Raw genomic sequence first — 19839 nt, 5'->3', positions numbered from 1 at the left:
CGATGGGGTAAATGCCAATTTGCTGAGATGAGAATTCCGTTTTTCCCCATTCAACAGCAAGACGAGCTGCTGTTGTTAATGACTTTGCTAAATTCCTGCACCTATCACATGGCCACCACTGCAATTACTTTTGAGGCTGTAGGCGGTTCAGGCAAAGGAAGAAGAAAAGCCACATTAATGACTTTTTGAAGAGGTGGTGGTGGCATCCTGGCTGACAGCATGGAATTGCCATGGGGTGTGTTAATGAAAGCAGAACAATAAGAATCGATTTCACTGTCTCCCTCTCCTCCCTACAGAACCGTGAGCCCCGAACTCAAGTCTTATGCTCTGGGGGTGCTTTTCCTGCTTCTCCGTTTGCTGGGTAAGTATAAAGATGTCTCGTCTTTCTCCCCATCCCTTTCCTCTCTCACAGAAAACACTGTTTTTAATATGCAAGAGTTGATTTCTACTTCGTGCATACTTACTTGACATCAGAAATTGCAGTTGTCATGGGTGGGATCTGATGCGGTGGGGTCCAAGACCTCCCTGTGAAGAATATGGCATCCAGATTCCCAAAGGCACTTTTCCTGCCATGTCGATTGTGCTAATGGAAGAAAATGTGGTGTTGCATGAGAAATGACCATTTCTGCCATGCTCCCACGCAGCCAGCCCTCTCCTATAGCTATTAACATGTCAGCAGCTTGCACAATTACTGCTTGTATTGCGTATGGCTGAAGTAGAGGAATACGTATTTTTATCCTCATTTGAGGGACAGGACCTGTGTTACATAGGGTGTGTTTGTCCCTTCTTTCTGGTGTCTCAGAAAGGAAGACAGTAATATGAGGCAGGCAAAGTCCTTGTACTCTCCTGTGGGTTAATATCCCATTAAAAAGCAAATGGCTGTTCCTTCCTCTGGACCAGAATGTATTTCTCATGTGTGAATTAAAAGGAGCACACTGGGCTTTTGTTTGCCTGCTTCTTATTTCTAGTTGTGGTTTTTTTCCCTTTTAAAGAGATGGCTCCTATTTTACAACCCCTGTATTTCATCTCATTATCTTCATGACCCATCACTGTGTGGGTGCACATGGTTTCTGCCTGTCTTGGAGGTGGGATTTATGTTTTTTTTAAGGCTCCTGCAGCAGAGCACTGGCAGCGCCTTCTCTGCTTGATCCCCAGTCACAAAGTTAAATGCCATCTTCTAGGCTGTAGTAAAGTTCTAGGAAGTAGGGGACCAAAAATCCCCGTAGTACCACTCATTGCCTTGAGTAAGTACTTTATTATTTTTAGTAAGAACTCATTCCCCATGAGCTGGAAGGGAAATGGTGGTCCCAGACCAGTTTACATTAAAGCCAATTAGATTTTCATTGCTCTTGGTAAAGTAGCTGCAGTCATACAGAAAGCTCCATCAAGCAAATGCACCAAGAGCTCAGAGAAGTCAAAGGGTTGCGTCTGGATTGGGTTGGCTCTGGTTCAAGCCTTGCAAAGACAGCATTTTCCTTTGCTGTCAGTGCTGCTCTCAGGTTTTGGCCTGTCTCTGCAGCTCTTGCTGGCTGAACGTGGGGTGTCGTCAGGCAAGTCTTGCAGAAGCCTTGCAGGAGGGTATTGCAGACTGTTGTTTTTGAAGAAAAAGGTATTTAAGGGGAAAGATTTTCTCTCTTTCCTATTCCTTTTGAAAGAGAGAAATCTTCTGAGATAGCATCATCTTCAATTCCACTAAAACTGAGCTCAGACATGTATACTGAAGATAAATAGACCTTCTTTTTCTTCCAGTGAAGAAGCCATAGTAAGAATTCAAACTCAAATCTTTATGTGTTGCTCTGTCACTGAGGAATTCCCTTGAAATAAGAGAATCCATCCCACAGAATATCAGCAATGTAGCTAGAGCCTATAGAAAATGAAGAGAAAGGTGCTTTTCAAGATAAGCCAGGGTATCCAAATCTTGCCCTTAACAATCTGACTAGCTTTACTGATATATTTTAAAAGCATTTCAGTTCACCTTTAGCTTTGACTTAAGAAGAGAGTGGTAATAGCTGCTTCTTGAACCAAAGGAGTGTATTAAATATACGTGGTATGAGACCCAGAGGTGCAATCGGAGCTAATAGATTTCAGTAAGACAGAAGCAGCTTTTTTCTACAACCCTGCAGTTTCTGCAATGAAATATATATAGCAGATTTTTTTTTGCAACACTTTGCAATAAGAGGGAAAGCATGATTGAATCTCTTTAATATTCACTGTAATAACATGAAACACAACTGAACTCTCCCGATATCCTCCCGGACATATTATCTTATTCCAGAGGAATTCTGCTGTGAGAGAGCAGCATAACAGTGTCTTCATATAAATGTGCAATAGTGGTTTCTTGGAGTGTAAAGTGAAGTGGTTGGAGCCAAAGGTTTTTGAAAGCAGCAGCTGCTATACAGGGGGCTCTTGCTTGGGAAGTTCAATGGCACAGCTGCCCAGGGAGGTGGTGGAGTCATCATCCCTGGAGGTGCTCAAGAACCATGGGGACGTGGAACTGAGGGATGTGGTCAGTGGGCATGGTGGGGTGGGATGGGGTTGGGCTGGGTGATCTTAGTGGTCTTTTCCAATCTTTATGATTCTGAGGCATTGAAAACATGGAGAACCAGCTGAAGCTGGAATGGGAATGATGGCATTTCTGAAGTCCAGCTTGTACATCTCCAAAGCTTTGCATCAGCGTCTATCAGCATACTAACAAGTATGGACTCACACCTCAAAATTATGGTCCAAATGCAGCCCTCCCTTAGCCCAGAAATCATGCAGCTGCTGTTTCCTTGCTCACTACCACATCTGGATGTTAGCCCATAGGTAGGTGGCATCTGGAGGCAGCACAGCACCAGGCACACGAACTGTGCTCAGCAGCACAATCTCTTTGCCTGTTCGTGGCAGGAGTCTGGCTGAATTTTCGAGTGCTGGATTGAGTTTGCAGTTGTCCACAGGCTTCAAAGACAGGCATCTTTTAACTTAGAAGCAAATCCAGCTCAGCCTAGACTTTCCCGTCACTGCAGTGACAAACATGGAGCTGGCACTGACATTGTTTGCAGAACATAACTGAGTTTTAGATGTGATGACTGGAAGTCATGTTTCTAAGAAACACATTGTCTTGTTTTTGTATCATCTATTCTTATTTACCACAGTCATGGTTCAAATATGTACCAGAAGCCTGTATAGCCTTTCTTTACTCCTGTAGTTATTAGCGTATAAAGAAAATCAAACATAACCTGCAGAGCTCTAGTCATCAACAAAATAAAAGAAAAAGATCTCAGTTACCACAGGGAACAGTGACTACAACCAATTTATTTGTAGTCTTAGGATATATGTCATGAATGTCATTATTTTGTTCATGTCGAGCTGAAGGAAAGCATCATATTCAAACCTGGAAATACAGGTTAATGATGAAATTGGATCCAAGATTAAATGCTTCCTGTCTAAAAAGTGCAGTCCTTGTGTCTATGTGCCTACATGCGTATTTATAGTCACAGCACCTACAGATGGAGTGATGCTGTCAGTGCCCAATCTCAGAGAGCTCATTGTGCCCACCTGCTGTTCAGTTCACATAGATGGTGTTCTCCTTTGCTTGCTGTCTTAGCATGCAACAGTGGGCTTTTTGGGTTTTGTTTCTTTTTCCTTAGGGCTTGTCCACTTCCAGCCTACCCTTAGAAATATAGCAGAAGAGGGAAAAATGGTTTGCGTTATGTAGAACACGCATGTTTTCTTCTGAGTGCTCCATCTCAGGGAGGTTGTGGAGTCACCATTCCTTCCTTGAGGTGTTCAAGAACAGTGGAGATGTGGCAAGAGGGACATGGCTTATTGGGCATGGTGGGATGGGGGATGGGGTGGTGCCTGGACTAGATGATATTAGAGTTCTTTTCCAGCCTTAATAATTCTATGATTCTATGCTCAGTGCCTGGTGCAGACAGGGGAGTGCGCAGTTGGGTGTGGATGATGCCCCACTGTTGGAACAATTTGAAATGGGGGAAGTTCTACAGCAATCCCATAGGATGGGAGAAAGTAGAGAGAAAAATGTTGCATTTATTGGTTAAAAGGGGTTGGAGTGATTGCTCTGTTTTTAGATTGCAGCTCTGTTGCAGAATGAGACGTGCTCATCCACAGTTAGCTGCAGTGGCTGTAGGAGAATCCTGCTGCGATATTTCATTTAATGGCGCGCTGAAATTTTCTCTTCTTTTCATATTTAATCAATGGAATCCATTACAGGCCACGGCTTCTTCTCCTTAGATCAGGAGAAAGCCTACTCCTGTGTCAGGGAAAGGTCCAAAACCAGATCTTGGTGCCGCAGCTGATTTCAGACTGAACTGGAGTCTGTGACATCCTTCAAGTGAAAGCCCTGGAGTGCAGAATTACCAGCATCTAAACAGAGAGCAATCTACGAAGCCATCCTCCTCCTTTTTCATTTACCCCTCCATGTAGTCTCACTAGACAAAAAGAAGCTTAATGAAAGGCACTTAAACTTGAATAAAATCCTACCTGCATTTGGGATATAACCAGGAATCTCTTCCATAGACATCGACTCCAAGCTAAAAACTCATATCCGCACACTTTGTTTAGGTTGATTTAGAGCTAAAAAAGCCAGCAAATCCCAGGCTCCATCTGGGACCATTAACCTCGCTAAGTGCCCTCGCTTTCCGTTCAGTGTAATCACGTCCTCTCTCTTCATCATAAAGATCATAAAAGCATGATTTGTCTCTCTTATTTTGACAGGTTTTATTCCACCTCCGTTGATCTTTGGGGCTGGAATTGACTCCACATGTCTGTTCTGGAGCACGTTCTGCGGCGAGCAAGGAGCCTGCGCGCTGTACGACAACGTGGTCTATAGATACCTGTATGTTAGCATTGCTATAGCCCTCAAGTCTTTTGCATTCATCCTATATACAACCACCTGGCAGTGCTTGAGGAAAAACTATAAAAGGTACATCAAGAACCACGAAGGTGGTCTCAGCACTAGTGAGTTTTTTGCCTCTACTCTCACCTTAGACAATCTGGGGCGGGACTCAGTGCCCCAAAACCAACCACATAGGACAAAATTTATCTATAACCTTGAAGATCATGAGTGGTGTGAAAATATGGAGTCTGTTTTATAGTGACTGTGGAAGGATGGACTATATTAATAACCCGAGGGTCCTTTTTAATAAAAATGAGAAGAGAGAATGAAGAAACAAAATTACAAGACAACAATGGCAACACAGGAAACTTTTGTCTTTTTCTCAAAGTCAAACCCAGCCGGGATTCTTGAGAACGACGTCTTATAGTGGGATCACTTGTGATATCCTGCAGGGTGATGGAGAAAGCAGGGAGCTACCAGCCCCTTTGGTGACAGTATGGGCTTCCAAAACGGGAATCGCCAGAGGGCATCCGCAGAGGTTCATTGGAGAGCTCAGCCAACAGAGAGCCTTGGGCACGAGGTGTTGAGGAAGCAAGATGATGATGGCAATGCTGGAAGAGGCGTTTGCATCCCGAGGGGCCATCTATTCCCATAGTATGGGCTGAAGGATCCACCCTTCGAACCTGGGTGCTGCTCAAACCCGACGTGCTCTGTGATGTTGCTCTGACACCAGCCATGAGTCCACGATAAACACCTTGAAAGCTGCTGGAAAGCTTCCAGGTAGCGAGCAGTGCTGTCCCAGCACCCGAGTCCTTGCAGCCGAGGCGTGTTTGCAGATCGCAGCTTTTGGGTTGTCTCTGAATAGCTGTGCTCGGATCTTTCAAACCCAGTAAAGTTGGAGATGTTTGCTCACGCTTGCCAAATGTGCTGTCATTTTTAAAGAGGGATGAATTCCAAATATTTGTCTGTGTAATCCTCTAATTTTTGAGATTATTTTCAAATCTATGTTAACCCTTAAATCGCTGACACTTTTCCATAGGGAGGGCTTACGCTGGTTTGGGGGAGGATCCTGTTGAATAATGTGACTCAAGGGGTTTGTTTAATCCTCTGCATTTTTTATCCATACGCCTTCATTCTAATATGCTACCAAGCCAATGAAGACACATAATATGTTTTTAAAAAAGAGAACGAACGCACTGTGTCTCTATAAAAACAGTTGGAGAATTATAGATAATATGATGATTTACATAATATAGTTTTTTCATATTCTATGTGACTCAGTGAATACATATATATGAAGGAGAAACTGTTTATGTTCTCTCCTGTTTTTAAAGATATATATATATATATATATAATTTGCAATCTAGAAATTGTGTGGTGGATGTTTTCTTTAAAGTACATGTGTGTGTGTATGTACCAGGTGAAAGGAATACTGACCTTAATCTTCACAACAGGTATTTTTCTCACTTGAGAAATTCCACTCATTTCCATGGAAGCCATGTGAGGAAAGTAGAATAATCTCCTGGAAGCCACATTTTGCCCTGAGATGTGCAAATTGTGTTCCTCTGGAAGGTTGGGTTATGGGAGCAGAGGCTGGCCAGCACTGAGCACCTCTGAAATGTTTGTTCACATCTTCAGGAGGTGGCCATGCAGAACAGATTTGCCTTTGCCTTTGCAATGCAGTCTTATCCAAGGCTGCGGAAATCAAGGGGAAGCTTTCATCTGATTTCAGGAAGCCATCAGGTCAGGCTTATTTTGTATGTATTATTTTTATTTTCCAAAACATTCCTGTTGGGAAGCAATACTAAGTGACTGTGTTTGATGGGTTTTCCCTGGCCAGAAATGGAAACCAGACCCGTTTCCACTATCAGAAAGGTTTTAAGGGTCAGCATCATAATCAGGAACCTCCTTTTTTGTTTGCATTTTGAAGCTGTTGTGAACGTGCAGGTTGTTCAGAGAAGCGAGCCGGCGCCTTGATCCGAATGCTGGGCATCACTTCCATGCAGCTGATGGGCTGATCTGCCCCTGCTCCTCACCCACTGCTGGCAGTTACAGGGGCTGATAACCCACCACTCATTTTTAGCAGACCTTGCTCTTATCTGGGCATTTACACTCGGGTGTGGGGCACCAGGCTGCCTCCACACGATTTGCTTCACGAACGTGTTTGTAATTTATGCACAGCATTACAAGTTCAGCAACAATAAGGGCGAAAAAAGGGTGAAATAGGTATATCAAACAAACTCCACTGTGCCAAATACTGAACAAATGTTATATCTGCAGATCTTTGGTTCTTGGTTTGCAGCCGTGCTAAGAATCACTTGGGTAATGGAGGAGTTTAAGAGAAAAAAAGCTACAAATCTCTGCAGTGCCATTGTTAGGTGCAGTGGTAAATGATGCTTTTAGACCATTAGATTTGTTTAGTATATCCTGTCTGCTAGAATAAGAGATACTGCATCCATAAAACAATGAATTTAAAAAAGACACAGGGTGCATAACTGTCTCATAAAATATGTATAATTGTCAAGTATAAGCCTTTGGAATCATTCTGTACAGTTCTCTTCATTCTCAAAATTTATTACTTAGACTGCTGTCTTTTCAAATGTTAGCTCGTGATGCTGTACTGTACACACACACATTCAGACTTGAACACAAATGTTGGAGAATGGAACCTTCCTCAAAGCCTGGCTGCTTGAAATTCTGTAGCTCCTTTTGTAATTCATATTTTCTCCTCTGAAGACCCAAGGTGAAGGAGAATGGCATGGTGGCATGATGGAAAACAAGCTCCCAGCATTCAAGAGCTGTGGTTCGTCAGTCTACTCCAAAGTTCCCTTTGACTGGAGTTATAGAAACAGGATTCCAGTGCACTTAATGCTTTCAATTTTATTTTTTCCTTTTTGAATTCTTTTTTAATTCTTTTTTAAATGTAATCTCTTCTCTTGGTATGTGTGGGAGATGTGATTGAATGAAGTTACTTCTATTATTTTTGAGCTTAACTTAAAATATCTGCACGATTGTTGTTTTATGTCTTTTGTTAATGTGTATTTTGCAAAGCTCTCTTCCCATCCCACTCTTTCTTTGTTTTTTTCTAGTGATCTATCAGATGCCTGCATCACTAAGGGCTTTACTGTCATTGCTTTGGTACAGGTTCAAAACAAGAGTTTTATTTTAAAGAAAACATGCAGAACAAACCTTCCTCCATCCCAGCAGGCTCTTTGCTTTTCTGATCTCAAAATCACAAACAAGGTTCGCCTGCAACCCAGTCATTCTTCTAGGATGACAGGTGAAGAGTCTCAACCATCCTCCTGCTTCCCAGTGTGCAGCGTGAGCCTTCACCTGTGAGCACTTCACTTCTCACACCTGCCTTAACCGTGCAGCAAACTTGAGAGCAAAGGTGGAGGTAGAGAAGTGTCTGGGAGCATCAGTGGTGCCATGGTCCAAGCAGTGCACTCGGGTTTCACTGATGGAATTTTTTCTCCATATTCAGGGGCATTAAAATTGAGGGCTTTGTTGAGCCATTGGTCTCAGCAGAAATGTTATTTTGCCATCTCCAAGCACGGTGTTCTCTACATGACTGTCTGCTAAGGAAAGGGATGCTGGAGATGTAACCCACTTGAGAGGCAGCAGTCTTTGAGGGTTTGTCCAGTTGCCTTGCATGACTTCAGATTGGGGTTTCCTTTCTCTTGAATGGATACCACCCTGCCGTTGTCCCAATAGAATCAGAAGGGAGCCCCAATCAAAAATCTGTGCAGATTACCATTGAGGTTTTTTGTTTGATTTTACATCCTCATTCAGCACCAGGCTGCATTTTCAGAACCTTTTTTTCAATACATATTGAAGCCACTCATTTTTCTGTCTTTGCTCAGAACATCCTGGATGTGTAACGGGATCAAAAAGATCATCAGTTGAATTATCTAAACAAAGCCTCCCTTCCTTAGGAACTTGAAATGTTTCAAAAGAAGGGCCTCACACTGCCATACCCTGCGAGATGCTCTGAGCTACTGAGTGCTTCCATCATCCATCCAGCTGGGTCTCACCTTGCTGCAGAGATGAAAAGGGGAAGGTGCAGAAAGGAGTCGGCGTCAGTTAGTTGCAGTAGTAACGATTCAGAATTGAGCTGATGGGCTGCAGACGTTTGGAAAGCGATCGGAGTGTTTCCAAATGGCTGATAGGATTGGAAATGCTAAGTCGTGGCCTGAAGCAGTGATTGAGCACCTAGTGGGAAGGTAGGGCCAAGCCAGGGGAGCTCAGGTGTATGCTATGCAATGCATCTAAGTGATGAAGGGGTGGAGCCAGGATTTATCCCTTCCCAGACCTCATTTAAGGGCTGGCAGTGGAGGTGAGGAGATCTTGCTGGAGATCCTGCCTGCCTGAGGTCTTTTGAAGGTATGTAGTTTTTCTTCCTTTGTTTCTGTGTCTACAGCTGCTATGTTTGAGCTTGCTTTCGTTTGCTGCAGCCTGGGGTTGTGCTGCTCTGCTGTTATTGCTATACCTTCTGTCATGTTATGGCATTACACTGGGATACGCCGATGTTTTTTCTTAAATTAAAACAGAATAATAAAGGGTCTGAATGAGATCTGTAGTCTTTCTAATCATCAGAGTTTGGTGTAGCATCCTTAGGTGGTCTTTGCTCATCAGAAGAGTTAGAAGTGAGATACTTGGGGTTTACCTTTGTGTGTCCTGTGGGCACCGTGTTTTCTGAAGATCTGAGCAAGACTGATAGTGATGTTTGTTTTATTTTTGGTAGGGGGCACAGGGAATTATCAGCAGTAAAGATGTACGCAAGTACTTTACTGAAGTGATGTCTTAATAGCTTTAGTCCTCTGTTCACAAGGGCCACTCTGCCTTTGGACGCAGCCATGCACATTTGTCTCCTTAATTTCACGTGTGTAATCTTCGTAGGAAGAAGCAGATGTGTTGTTGTTCTCTGTGTGGATCTGATTAACTCCTTTGAAGTAAACAGACCCCTTATACGTTGGGCAGAGCACCCCTGAATGTAAGCAATAATATTCACCTGTTTCCGCTTCCATTAGGAGCTTGTTCCTTCCTTAGTGAAGGCTGAGCTTATCTCATTCCCACCATCATATGCTACTGCTGTGATTCATCTTTTTTTTTTGTGGCTCCAGGAGGCTCCCAGCGTTCTTCTTTCATTTCAACATAATGCCCTCCTGTCCACTTAGCCTCCCACCCCACCGGGCAGCCAGGAGATAATTAGTTACTGTGAACATTAGCAGCAATTAATTGAGATAGAGCTTCCAGGACTGACTGGTGTGATGACCCCAGCTTCCAGTGCTGCTGGACAGACCTGCCTTCTCAAAACCCACAGTTTGTAGATGTTTCTTCCAAACCAGCTATCAGCTTCCAGCCACAGTGCTTCCTTCCTTTCAGGCTGAATGTCATGAGAAATTTCTTTTCAAAAGAAGTGGTAATGCATTGGCACAGGGAGGGGGGGTCACCGTGCTTGGAGGTGTCTGAGAACCACAGAGATATGGCACTGAGGGACATAGTGAGTATGGGTCAAAACTAGATGATTTTAGAGGTCTTTTCCAGCCCTTATGATTCTCTAGTGGCAGTTCCTCACTTTACCAAGTCACTGCTGGCATTTAAATTTGCTTAGGGTATGAGCAGGTCTCAGATACTTTCAAAGCACAATAGCTTGTTCTGCTTTGATGCACTAACTCTGTTACTTCTAGGCTGCAAAACATGTTTTCCATTGTTCCATTTAAATTTCTTGCCAATCTGAGTCTTAATAAAATTACTTTGCTGTGAAAATGATATTTCAGCAGGTCTTAGACTTAAGGTACTTATTTATTAACTAGTGATACCAAGTATGATCTGTGGCTATTGTCTATTCCTTGAATCCAGTGAAGCAGATGAGGCTCCCTCTAGTCAGAAGCAATGCCAGGGTTTTCTTTTTCCAGAGTACCAGTGTGGACCTCTTGAATTTCAGCATTGCCACTGATATAAGCTGAGCTATGAGTATCCCTTAGTCCCGAGAGGATATTTAGGGGAAACCACGAAGGAATCCATTTAGATGGCTGCAAGAGTAGCAGCATGGATGTATGTAGTGCATACGTACCATTCTGGTTGTCAAAACCTTGCTTCAGTCTCTGTTTGATGGATGGAGTGACTCTAGGGATATGGTCTTTGGCATGCAATGAGTTTGTGGTGTTTTCCCTTTTGAGATTAACTGCAGGAGAGCAGAGTATCACACCCCAGAAAGGAAAAGGTTAGCAGTGCCCTGACAACTTCCAGCGCTGGACTTGCTTTACACGAAGCCAGTGTCTGCACGTGGCAAAAAGCAATAAGGAACTTGTCAAGTCCAACCTAGCAAATAATTTATAGCAACTTCATAAATGAATTTTTCCTTTTATTTCCTCCTTGTGAGTTGCTGAGAAAAACAAGAAAATGCCTCCAGTGTATTTGCAAGGCCACTTCTGCATATAATCTGTGGTTGGGTTGGGGGTTGAAAAAGCTTTCTTATAATTCATACGAATTTGTTCTGTCTGGACATGGAAGTCATGGGGGACATTTCTAATCCCTGGTTCCCTAGGATGGAATTTTCTCCTCAGTACAGATGTTTTGTTCAAAAGTATGTGCTTAAGAATTGAGAGGGTGGGTTCTCATTCTCTGCCAGTGGGCAGAGTGCTGCTGGACACGCAGGTGCTGGCTTCCAGCTCACCATTCACTTTCCAGGAATATTCTCTCCCAGATGCTTGAAATTCTCTGCCTCTCCCGGTATTCTTACCAGTTAATGCATTCATTTGAGTGATTACTGAGAGCAAACACGAGAAGGGTACGAACCCAGACAAAAACAAATTGCTGTTCAGGTGAAGGAGGTGGTGGAAATTTTATTTGCGGTGTTAGCACAGATCTGAAGCAGAACCTCAGGAATCAATGAGGTGCGTGTAGCCCAACATATCCTGGTTCTTCCCAATGGAATTGGCTGTTGGTAGGACAGAAAAGAGAGTCTTTCCCTGCCACTTATATGTAACTTTGCCCTTGAAAATCCTTTTCTTTTGACATGGCACAAATACCCTTCAGTGTAAACTGCATCTCAGTGCTATGTTTTTGGTGCCTCACAACAGGATGAACTTGAAAGGAAGAGATGGGTTGAATTAGATGATCTCGGTGATCTTTTCCAACCTTAATAATGATGTGACTCTGTGAGTGACCCCTGTTCTTGGCTCGTGATGCTTTTGGTGAGATGGGAGGTGGTGATCCCTCTTGAAGAATCGCAGCCATTTTCCTGAAGTCTTTTGCACAGGACCAAAACTGTGCTCTGTTGGTTGCAGGTGGCTGCAAGCTGTGCTTGGAGGCCTGTAGCTTGTCCTGCAGAGCCCCTGTTGCCTTCTTGACATTTTCAGCTATAAGTGTGGTCCTGAAGATATGCATTTAATGCCATTGAGAAACAGTACGGTTTGCTAATGGTCTGTGACCCCAAAGTGTGGGACTCTCCATGTCAGCACGTCACAGCAGCTCCCACCATCCATTTTTGGGGAGCTGCCATCTCAGAGCAGGGGTCAAAGCAAAAAGAACCAGCACTGGGACGGGGCAGCATTGCAAGCAGAAGGCAGCTCTGGGTGCTCTTCAGTGGGGAGGGGGGTGGGATGGGAGCGGGGAAGAGCTGTGACCTTTTAAAACCCATAGTGCCTACCACTGCGAATGGAACACTGTATTGTATTATATTATACGTGACGACCGTGTAAATAAAGTACAATAAATGTGGTGTCTGTTAGGATTTTGATACAAGTCAAATGCAGTCTGCAAAAATGTTTTATTTGTGTTTCCCTGCTGTGTGTACTTACATCCCATTCGAGGTGTTGGATGGTTGGGGTCGTGTGAGCTAACAGTACATAAATGGCATTAGAGGGGAAATGTTTACAATAAGGATATTTTCAATTTCCTTTTGCCCTGCGCAGGTAAGACACAAGCACTGTGTGAAAGCAAGCCAGGGTGGAGGGAGCAGTGCAGGTTAAATGCAGTGAGGAGAGCAGCTCTTGACTTGGAGTGTTTTGTGAGCAGGAGCAGCACTGCCCAGCCACCTCTCTGCCATGTTTCTGATTTCTTTGCTTGTTTTCCTGATGCAGAGTTTGATCAGAGCATATATGCCTTGTCTGTGAAACCCCATTACTCACCCTTGAGATCCCCCAGCAGCAGCTACAGCTGAGCAAACTAGAGAGCTTCAAATCCAAAGCAGATTGGGAAAGCTGTCCTGTTAACTGAACCAGCTGGCCCTTCTGGAGCTCTGGCAGGTATTGAGGAACCTTTTTATTGACCAGTAAGAATATTAGGAACTTCATTAGCCCACTCCCCCTCCATCCTTGTGTTTCTCCATGGCATAATAATGTAGAACACGATGCTGTGTTTCAGTGAGGCACGTCTGCTCCATTCCCTCCGAGTCCTGATGCACCCCATCACTGGGCTGTTGTTTCTTCCAGTCCTCAGCAGCTGAGGACTTCTCTGGCACATGCTTGTGGCCAGTGCACGGTGCCATCCACCAACAGCATGGGGAGGGTGCTTCCATGCTGATGGTCTCTATGTCACACCTGGAGCTCATCCATCCACGTGGCAGTCAGTCCTCTCTATGGTGCCCAAGGGAGAGCCTTTGCAGTGTGCTGGTCTTACTGCTGGTGTTCAGTAGCCCTTCCAAAACCTGAAAAAAGGAACAATTTCCCTGTACAATTGATTATTTTTTTTTTTTTTAAAAAAAAGAGGAACTGCACACTTGATATATTTTCAGTACTGCATTCTGTATTCTTTTGCAGCTTATATTTTCCAGATGAGCAGTTTAGAAATATGTGATGTGAAATAGCATACTGTACGTTTGCTGTAAATTGTATTAAAAACACTATTTTCATTCTTCTCCTGTCTCGCTGGATGATCTCTTGGTGCTCTGACTGGCTGGGCTGGCACCCTGCTTCTCACAGAAAGGTTTGTTTCAGTGAAGGCAGAGCTGAAATTTCGGGTTGGAGGTTTGGTACTGAGATGCAGTTTGATGGGGACTAGTATAGGAGAAGTCCTGGTGAAAACTGGTTGTGATGGAGAGTGCAGGGCAGATTCTTGAAAAGGGGAATTCTCAGCTGAAGTTTAATGAGGGGTTGTAGAAAAGGAGAGGGAGAACCAGGTGAGGATTTGAATACCTGGAAGAAAGCAGTGTGAGGAGTAGCTCTGAGTTGAGCAGCCTGGAAATGTGCTGGAAGTCTTCTGGTTGTCTGATGCTTTCTGTGCTAGTGCAGCTGTGTCCAAAAAAAAAAAAAATAACAACCCTCTTTTAGTAAAATAACAGCTCAGTGAGGTGGCTGAGCCCTGCAAAGCATCCGGTGCCCCTGCAGCTGTTTTTGCTTCAAGAGCTGGAGAGGTTTCTGCCTTCATCTCCATCAAAGTGCCTGGGCCACGGGGTCAGGCCAGCAGAGTGGCACGTTCCTGGGAGTGTGATGATATCCATTTCCACTTGTTTGGGCTGCTGCTGTGGTCAGAATAAAAGCAGACATTTATGCGAGCCATTATTTTTAACTCTATAAGAAAAGGAAATCATTTTCTCCTTAGTCTCTAGCAAATGATGCTAAATGAGGCATCTGCATTCAATCTGAGTTGAATATTCACTTACTGTGTATTTGTTTCAGTCTTTGTCCTTGCCTGATCCTCACCACTCTTCTGGAAGGCAGGGTAGGGGGGGGAAAAAGCAGCAACAAAGATTAAGAGTTAGAAAACTCTCCAGTATTACTGCATACAACCTGAACACAACTGCTGCTCCTCTGAATTCCCTTTCAAGCAACTTTGCAGAATGGTTTCTGAGGGGTAGAGTGAGGGAAGATGGTTGGAAAACAGGATTTGCTTACAGCAGAAAATCTTATTTTGTTGCCTGGCTTCTGCTTGTGGTGTCCCCTCTGAGGGCATCTCCCCTCCTGCCCCATTGGCTGTCCCCATGGTGCAGCCCTACACCCAGCAATCTGCTGCCACCTCTACCAGCACCCCGTTCATTCAGTATTTACTGAGCTGGGTTCTGTTTTGGATACAGATTATTAACCTTTATGTCACCAAGATGATATTACACCTGGTAAAGTTAATGTTTCCAGACCAAGAGATTAATGTGTCAGCACTCAGCCCTCCCTAATTAGCAGCAGCACCCTATGTGTGGCCGCGCCCTGAGCTCTGCTTTAATTAGAAAGGACTCACACATGGGTCACATCAACAGCACAGAGAGGTGTACCACCACCTCCTTCAGCTTCTGTGGTGGTCCTCCTCCTCCTGCTGTCCCTGGGTAAGTCTTGGGATGCGGGGCTGGAGGGCGCAGTCCTGGTTCTGTGTCACATTCACTTGGTTCCCAGGATGTGGGGTGGTTGTTAGAAGCGTTCACGTCAGGTCTGAGAAGAGCTTGGGTTGGCTTTGAGTGTGATGTTCCTGTGCTTTCTACTAGGAGATGCCCTTGGGTATGTGCTGATTGGAGTGGGGACTGTGAAAAGGTCGGGAGTGGAGATTACTGGCAGGAAAAAACAAGAGATAATTGGAATCATGAGCTTTTGTACCAGCAGCTCTTTTTGCAGAGCCCTGCTCAGCCAGTCAGGGAGGACAGACATTTCCCATGTTGTTTGTAGAAGTGTAAAATCAATCTGTTCTCTTCCATGACAAGCACTAGCCAGGCAGGGGTGTGGGTCTCCTGGGCCATGTTGTCCCATTGCTGTGGGGTAAGGGGCTTCTCTGCAAGAGGATCCCTGCTGATCCCAGGCTTTTCCCTTCTGACCTCCTGGTGTGTGCTCCCCAGATCTGAAGGGATGGGTTTGGGTTCACGTGGTTGCTATGAGGCAATGTAGTCAGAAAGGTGAAGGTTTCTTTCAAATCCTGTTTTTAAGCAGAGTTCTTAGCAGCTGTGCACTGAATTATTTTTTGAGACAAAGGACTTGGCACGTATGCATTGCAAAAACCTAGAGACCTTTGAAATGCCACAGCGTTACCTACTGTTTTGTTATTACTGCATCATAGGCCATCACTGCTCCCATAACTGAGCTAAATCTTCTCTGTTCACTGCTCCCAAATGGGCTGGCTGCTCTCTCTATGGCAGAGGGCAGTTTTTGCCATGCACCTTCCAGGCGCACTTTGAGCTCAGCAATGCACCTGGCACATGGCTGCATTTGCAGGGGGCAGAAGGTGAGTGCTGGGCACGTTCCCAATGATGCTGTTACGTGAGCTGTGTTGCAGCCATTATGCACAGCTTGAGTCAGAGCTGAGACAAGGGCTTTGCAAACATGGACAACAGCAGCACCTGTGATCTACACAAATCCAACCAGGTGGAAGCTACTAATGAAGGGAGAGGGAGAAGCATCTGATCTCAGCCTCTTTGGCAGAGGGATTGCACTTCAGACCTCCATGGGTTTCATGAGTCAGCCTTCAACAGGGTTGAAGTCCCCAGCAGGTGTTTCCACCTGCCACTTAGAATCATTAATGTTGGGAAAGACCCCTAAGATCATCTAGTCCAATCATTGACCCATCACCACCATGCCCACTTGTCCTTCTACACCAGTGCCTTGCAGTTGTGCAGGTGATACACAAAGGCAACGTGCTAAATAGAGCAGGTCAGAATATTGCCCACCTTCAAAAGGAGGACCCTCCATTGGAGCATCTCCATTTCAGGAGTACTTCATTCGTACAATCTCTTGATGAGCTCAGAGGGTCTCTTGTTGGATCATTTTGAGTTTTCTTTGGAAAACAGCAGCTTGGATTCTATCATGATGGAAAAAAAAAAATTGAGGTCTTTGGCCTTCAATGGAAAGGAAATGTTTTGATTGCTTTCAAGCAGTCTTTTCTGCTTTACACTGTGGGAATTGTGAAGTAGAACAAAATATTGAATTTCAAAATACCCTTGCTTGCAGATGTCTGGAATGTCCTGCGTGGTGGTTTCTCACCACTCTGGTAGCTGCTCTGGCACACCCTGAGCCCACTTCTCACTGGGGAATGGGAGCAGACACAGCTCCTATGAGGCAAATGCAAAAAATTGCAACTTTTGCTGATTTCTAAGAAATCCCATTCTTGAACAAGTGAGGACTTATCCATTGCTCAGCTCCCCTTTTCAATTGATCCAGGCTCTGAAAGTAGAACCAATGTGTTTAAAAATCAAAGCAAATGGTTCGTTTTCCTGTTAGTCTGAGGCCAACATTCATTTGAAATTGGCTTTGTATCTGCTCTTTTTGCAAATGCTCATCTCTGGCAGGGGCTGGAAAGGAGCCTGCAGTGCAGTGCTCAAGCTGGGCTTATGTCCTGCTGCCTTGCTGCAGGGGTGGGAGCAATGTGACCAGGCTGCAAAGGGCTCCATTGCTGTACCCTGGTTTTGCAGGGGCCCCGCTGCATGCAATGGGGACTTGTTGGCTGCCACCAGTATGAACTCAGCACATCCGCTCTGGCTGCTGCAGAGCGTCCCTCTGCCTCACAGGCTCTTTTTTTCATTAGTCACCTTCTGGCCTCAAATAGAAGGAAATTCAGGGTTTTTATTAAAAGCCTTGAGCCTTTGTGATGAGGTACCAGTTTCATGTTTGGGAGATGGCCAGAAGGAATAAAAATGGACTCATTATACAGCAGGATGGGAAAACTTTTCGGGAGAGGAGGGGACACAGACTTTTATCTCCTGAGGTGTACCAAAGGATTGCAATGTGTCAGCACATTCAGCCCCAGGTAGAACAGGGACTGTTCAGAGTGTGTGGGCCCCCTGGGGTTGGGGTGGCCCCTGGGGTTGGGGTGGCCCCTGGGGTTGGGGTGGCCCCTGGGGTTGGGGTGGCCCCTGGAGCCCTCTGCATGTGTGAGAAGTGACTGCTGAGCAGATAATGGGGATGGTGGCAGCTTCTCTGCAGCCCTTCCTCTTTATTTCAATCTGAGGAATTCATTTGCCTGGAATCCTGGAGGGTTCTTTTTTGCTAACTCTGGGTCTACGAAGCATATTTTCTCCATTCAGAACATGTACTAATTCCCCAATGAAATCAGTGCTCAACCAGTGCTAACACCCACACAGCTCCTACATGCCTCTGGTAAGGAGCAGAGCTGTTTGAAAGACTCCTTGGTTTCTGGATGAAGCCAGAGTCAGAGCACATTCCAGCCTGAAATGGCACTTGAACATCACCAGGATTAGCTACCAGCCACGTGTTGCCATAGTGGTATTTACACACTGATATTGCTTTAGGAACAAGTCAACCAGCAGCCTTGTGGGGATTATGTTCAGCAAAAGGCGGCTGCACAACGCATGCTTATTTGTTTTTGTACTGGCATCCTTTATGCAAAACTGCAAATGGGAATATGAAGGTGCTTGGCAGCCAGGGAAGAAGAAAACAGAGATTTGAAGTGTGGTTGGAGTACAGCAGGTCATGGGACAGTGGGAACTTGAGATGATAAAAGGGCGCATCAGTGAGTGAATTCATTTAGTTAACACATTGCTGTAGTCAAAACTGTTCCCTTGTGAATGGAGTAATTGTTAGAGATGCCTAAAAGGATGAAGTTGCTCTGGGTATTAGGATTAAAGCTGCATTTGCACCTTCTGGAAGAGATGGAGCATATAGGCAGCTCTCGATCCACATGATAGCCACTGACCTGGGTTTCTCTTGGTGCTACTGTTGCTGGAGGAGCCTTTTGATGGTTAAAACTCAGAACCGGACAGGCCTGGTGTCATTCATCTTGTATCTCTTCTTTTTTGGCTTTCTAGTTAAGTGCAAACAAAGCTAAAATACATCAGAAAAAAAAAAAAAAAAAGGCCATGGGTTATATCTGGTGAAAACAGCCTCAGAACCGACTGACAGCTTTCATTCTTCACTGTTCTCTTACAAGGAAGAAAGCAAAGACCTTGCAGATTTCAGCTGGGCATTTCTCTCAAAAGGTAACAACCTGTACTGCTTTCTGTGTTTTGATGGGACAATTCTCAAGATCTAATGCACTGATACCTGAGACCTTTCCTTCTTTCAGAGAGGTAGAAGTGAGTTTTGTCTTTCTGGAAGCAGGGTGTAACTAAACAACCTATTGACTTCCCTGCTACAGAGTGTCTGCTTTCACAGCATCCTCTGAACGTGATGGATGCTCCTCTTCCCGGCATCCAAATTGGCACGAGGGAACAAAGAGATGAACACAGGAGAAACAGGCTAAAAATGTGTGCTTTCAGGAAGAGAGCAGAAGACTCCACTGCAATGCCTCTTTCTCAGCTGTGCTCCTTGGCACCCGACTGACTCATCGATATCCTCCTCTCTATGACAACCCTGAGAAAAACAAGTCGTTTGCAGAGCAAGAGGGGTTACTTAGACATGAATGCAGGGTGGCTTTCAGAAGTGGCTCTGGTGTGTTACAGAGCTGCTGGGATTTTTAGGAAAAACAATGGCCTGGGATACCCTGGCTCTCTTTGGTGGCCTATGGAGAAATTACTGCTAATTTCAGCAATGGAATGAAGCAAAAGCACAGCCTAAAGATGCTTGCAACAAAGATGATATACTTCAGGTTAAGCAGCACTGTCTTTTGCGTTTCAACTTCAGTGCCCTGGGTTAAAGCAGTGCCATGAGCCCTAACAGGTGGCCACTTCGTACCAACCATAAATAATTTAAATGACAAAGTCAGATCTGTCTCTTGGTCCTGTATTATTCATGAATGACCGGGCTTGTTTGTTATGATTACATTCCTTCCTCAGTGCAGTCTGTGTTGCATCTCAGCCCTCGAGTTCTCTTCAGTCTCACCTGGCTGGTTGCCATCCTTTCGTTGCTGTTTTCTGCTCTGCAGAATGTATTACCTCGATCGTATTACTCCTGTTCTCTTCCCAAGGGACAGAAACTCCTATACACAGCAGAGAGATCTCTGCGTGGCTATGTAAGCCCTTTTGTGATGAAGCTTCACTCTAATGCATATTTCTGAGAATTTCCCTTTGCACAATTGTTCTTGCAAACAAATAGATGAACATTCATGGCAAAGGTCAGAAACATCACTGAGCAAAACATGCAAGCATCATTCATCTTCACAAATACTTCACTGCTGTTTGCTCATTTTG

General features: G+C 44.7%; 1 protein-coding gene across 1 annotated transcript in view; it reads left to right on the top strand.

Moving 5' to 3' along the window:
• SLCO3A1 (solute carrier organic anion transporter family member 3A1) overlaps positions 1 to 5222 on the top strand; it is a gene marked incomplete at its 5' end in the record, with an annotated part of 111148 nt that extends 105926 nt beyond the window's left edge. The window contains 2 exons of the mRNA XM_079540987.1: positions 297 to 361; positions 4717 to 5222. Coding sequence (XP_079397113.1) covers positions 297 to 361; positions 4717 to 5096 — 445 coding nt within the window. The 3' untranslated portion in view covers positions 5097 to 5222. The remainder of the gene's footprint in view (positions 1 to 296; positions 362 to 4716) is intronic.
• Positions 5223 to 19839: the final 14617 nt, after the last annotated feature.

This window comes from Tetrao urogallus (assembly GCF_951394365.1).
Source record: "Tetrao urogallus genome assembly, chromosome: 11".
Classification (NCBI taxonomy): Eukaryota; Metazoa; Chordata; class Aves; order Galliformes; family Phasianidae; genus Tetrao; species Tetrao urogallus.
Note: the sequence above shows the minus strand (reverse complement) of the source record. Positions and strands in the feature narration are given on the sequence as shown.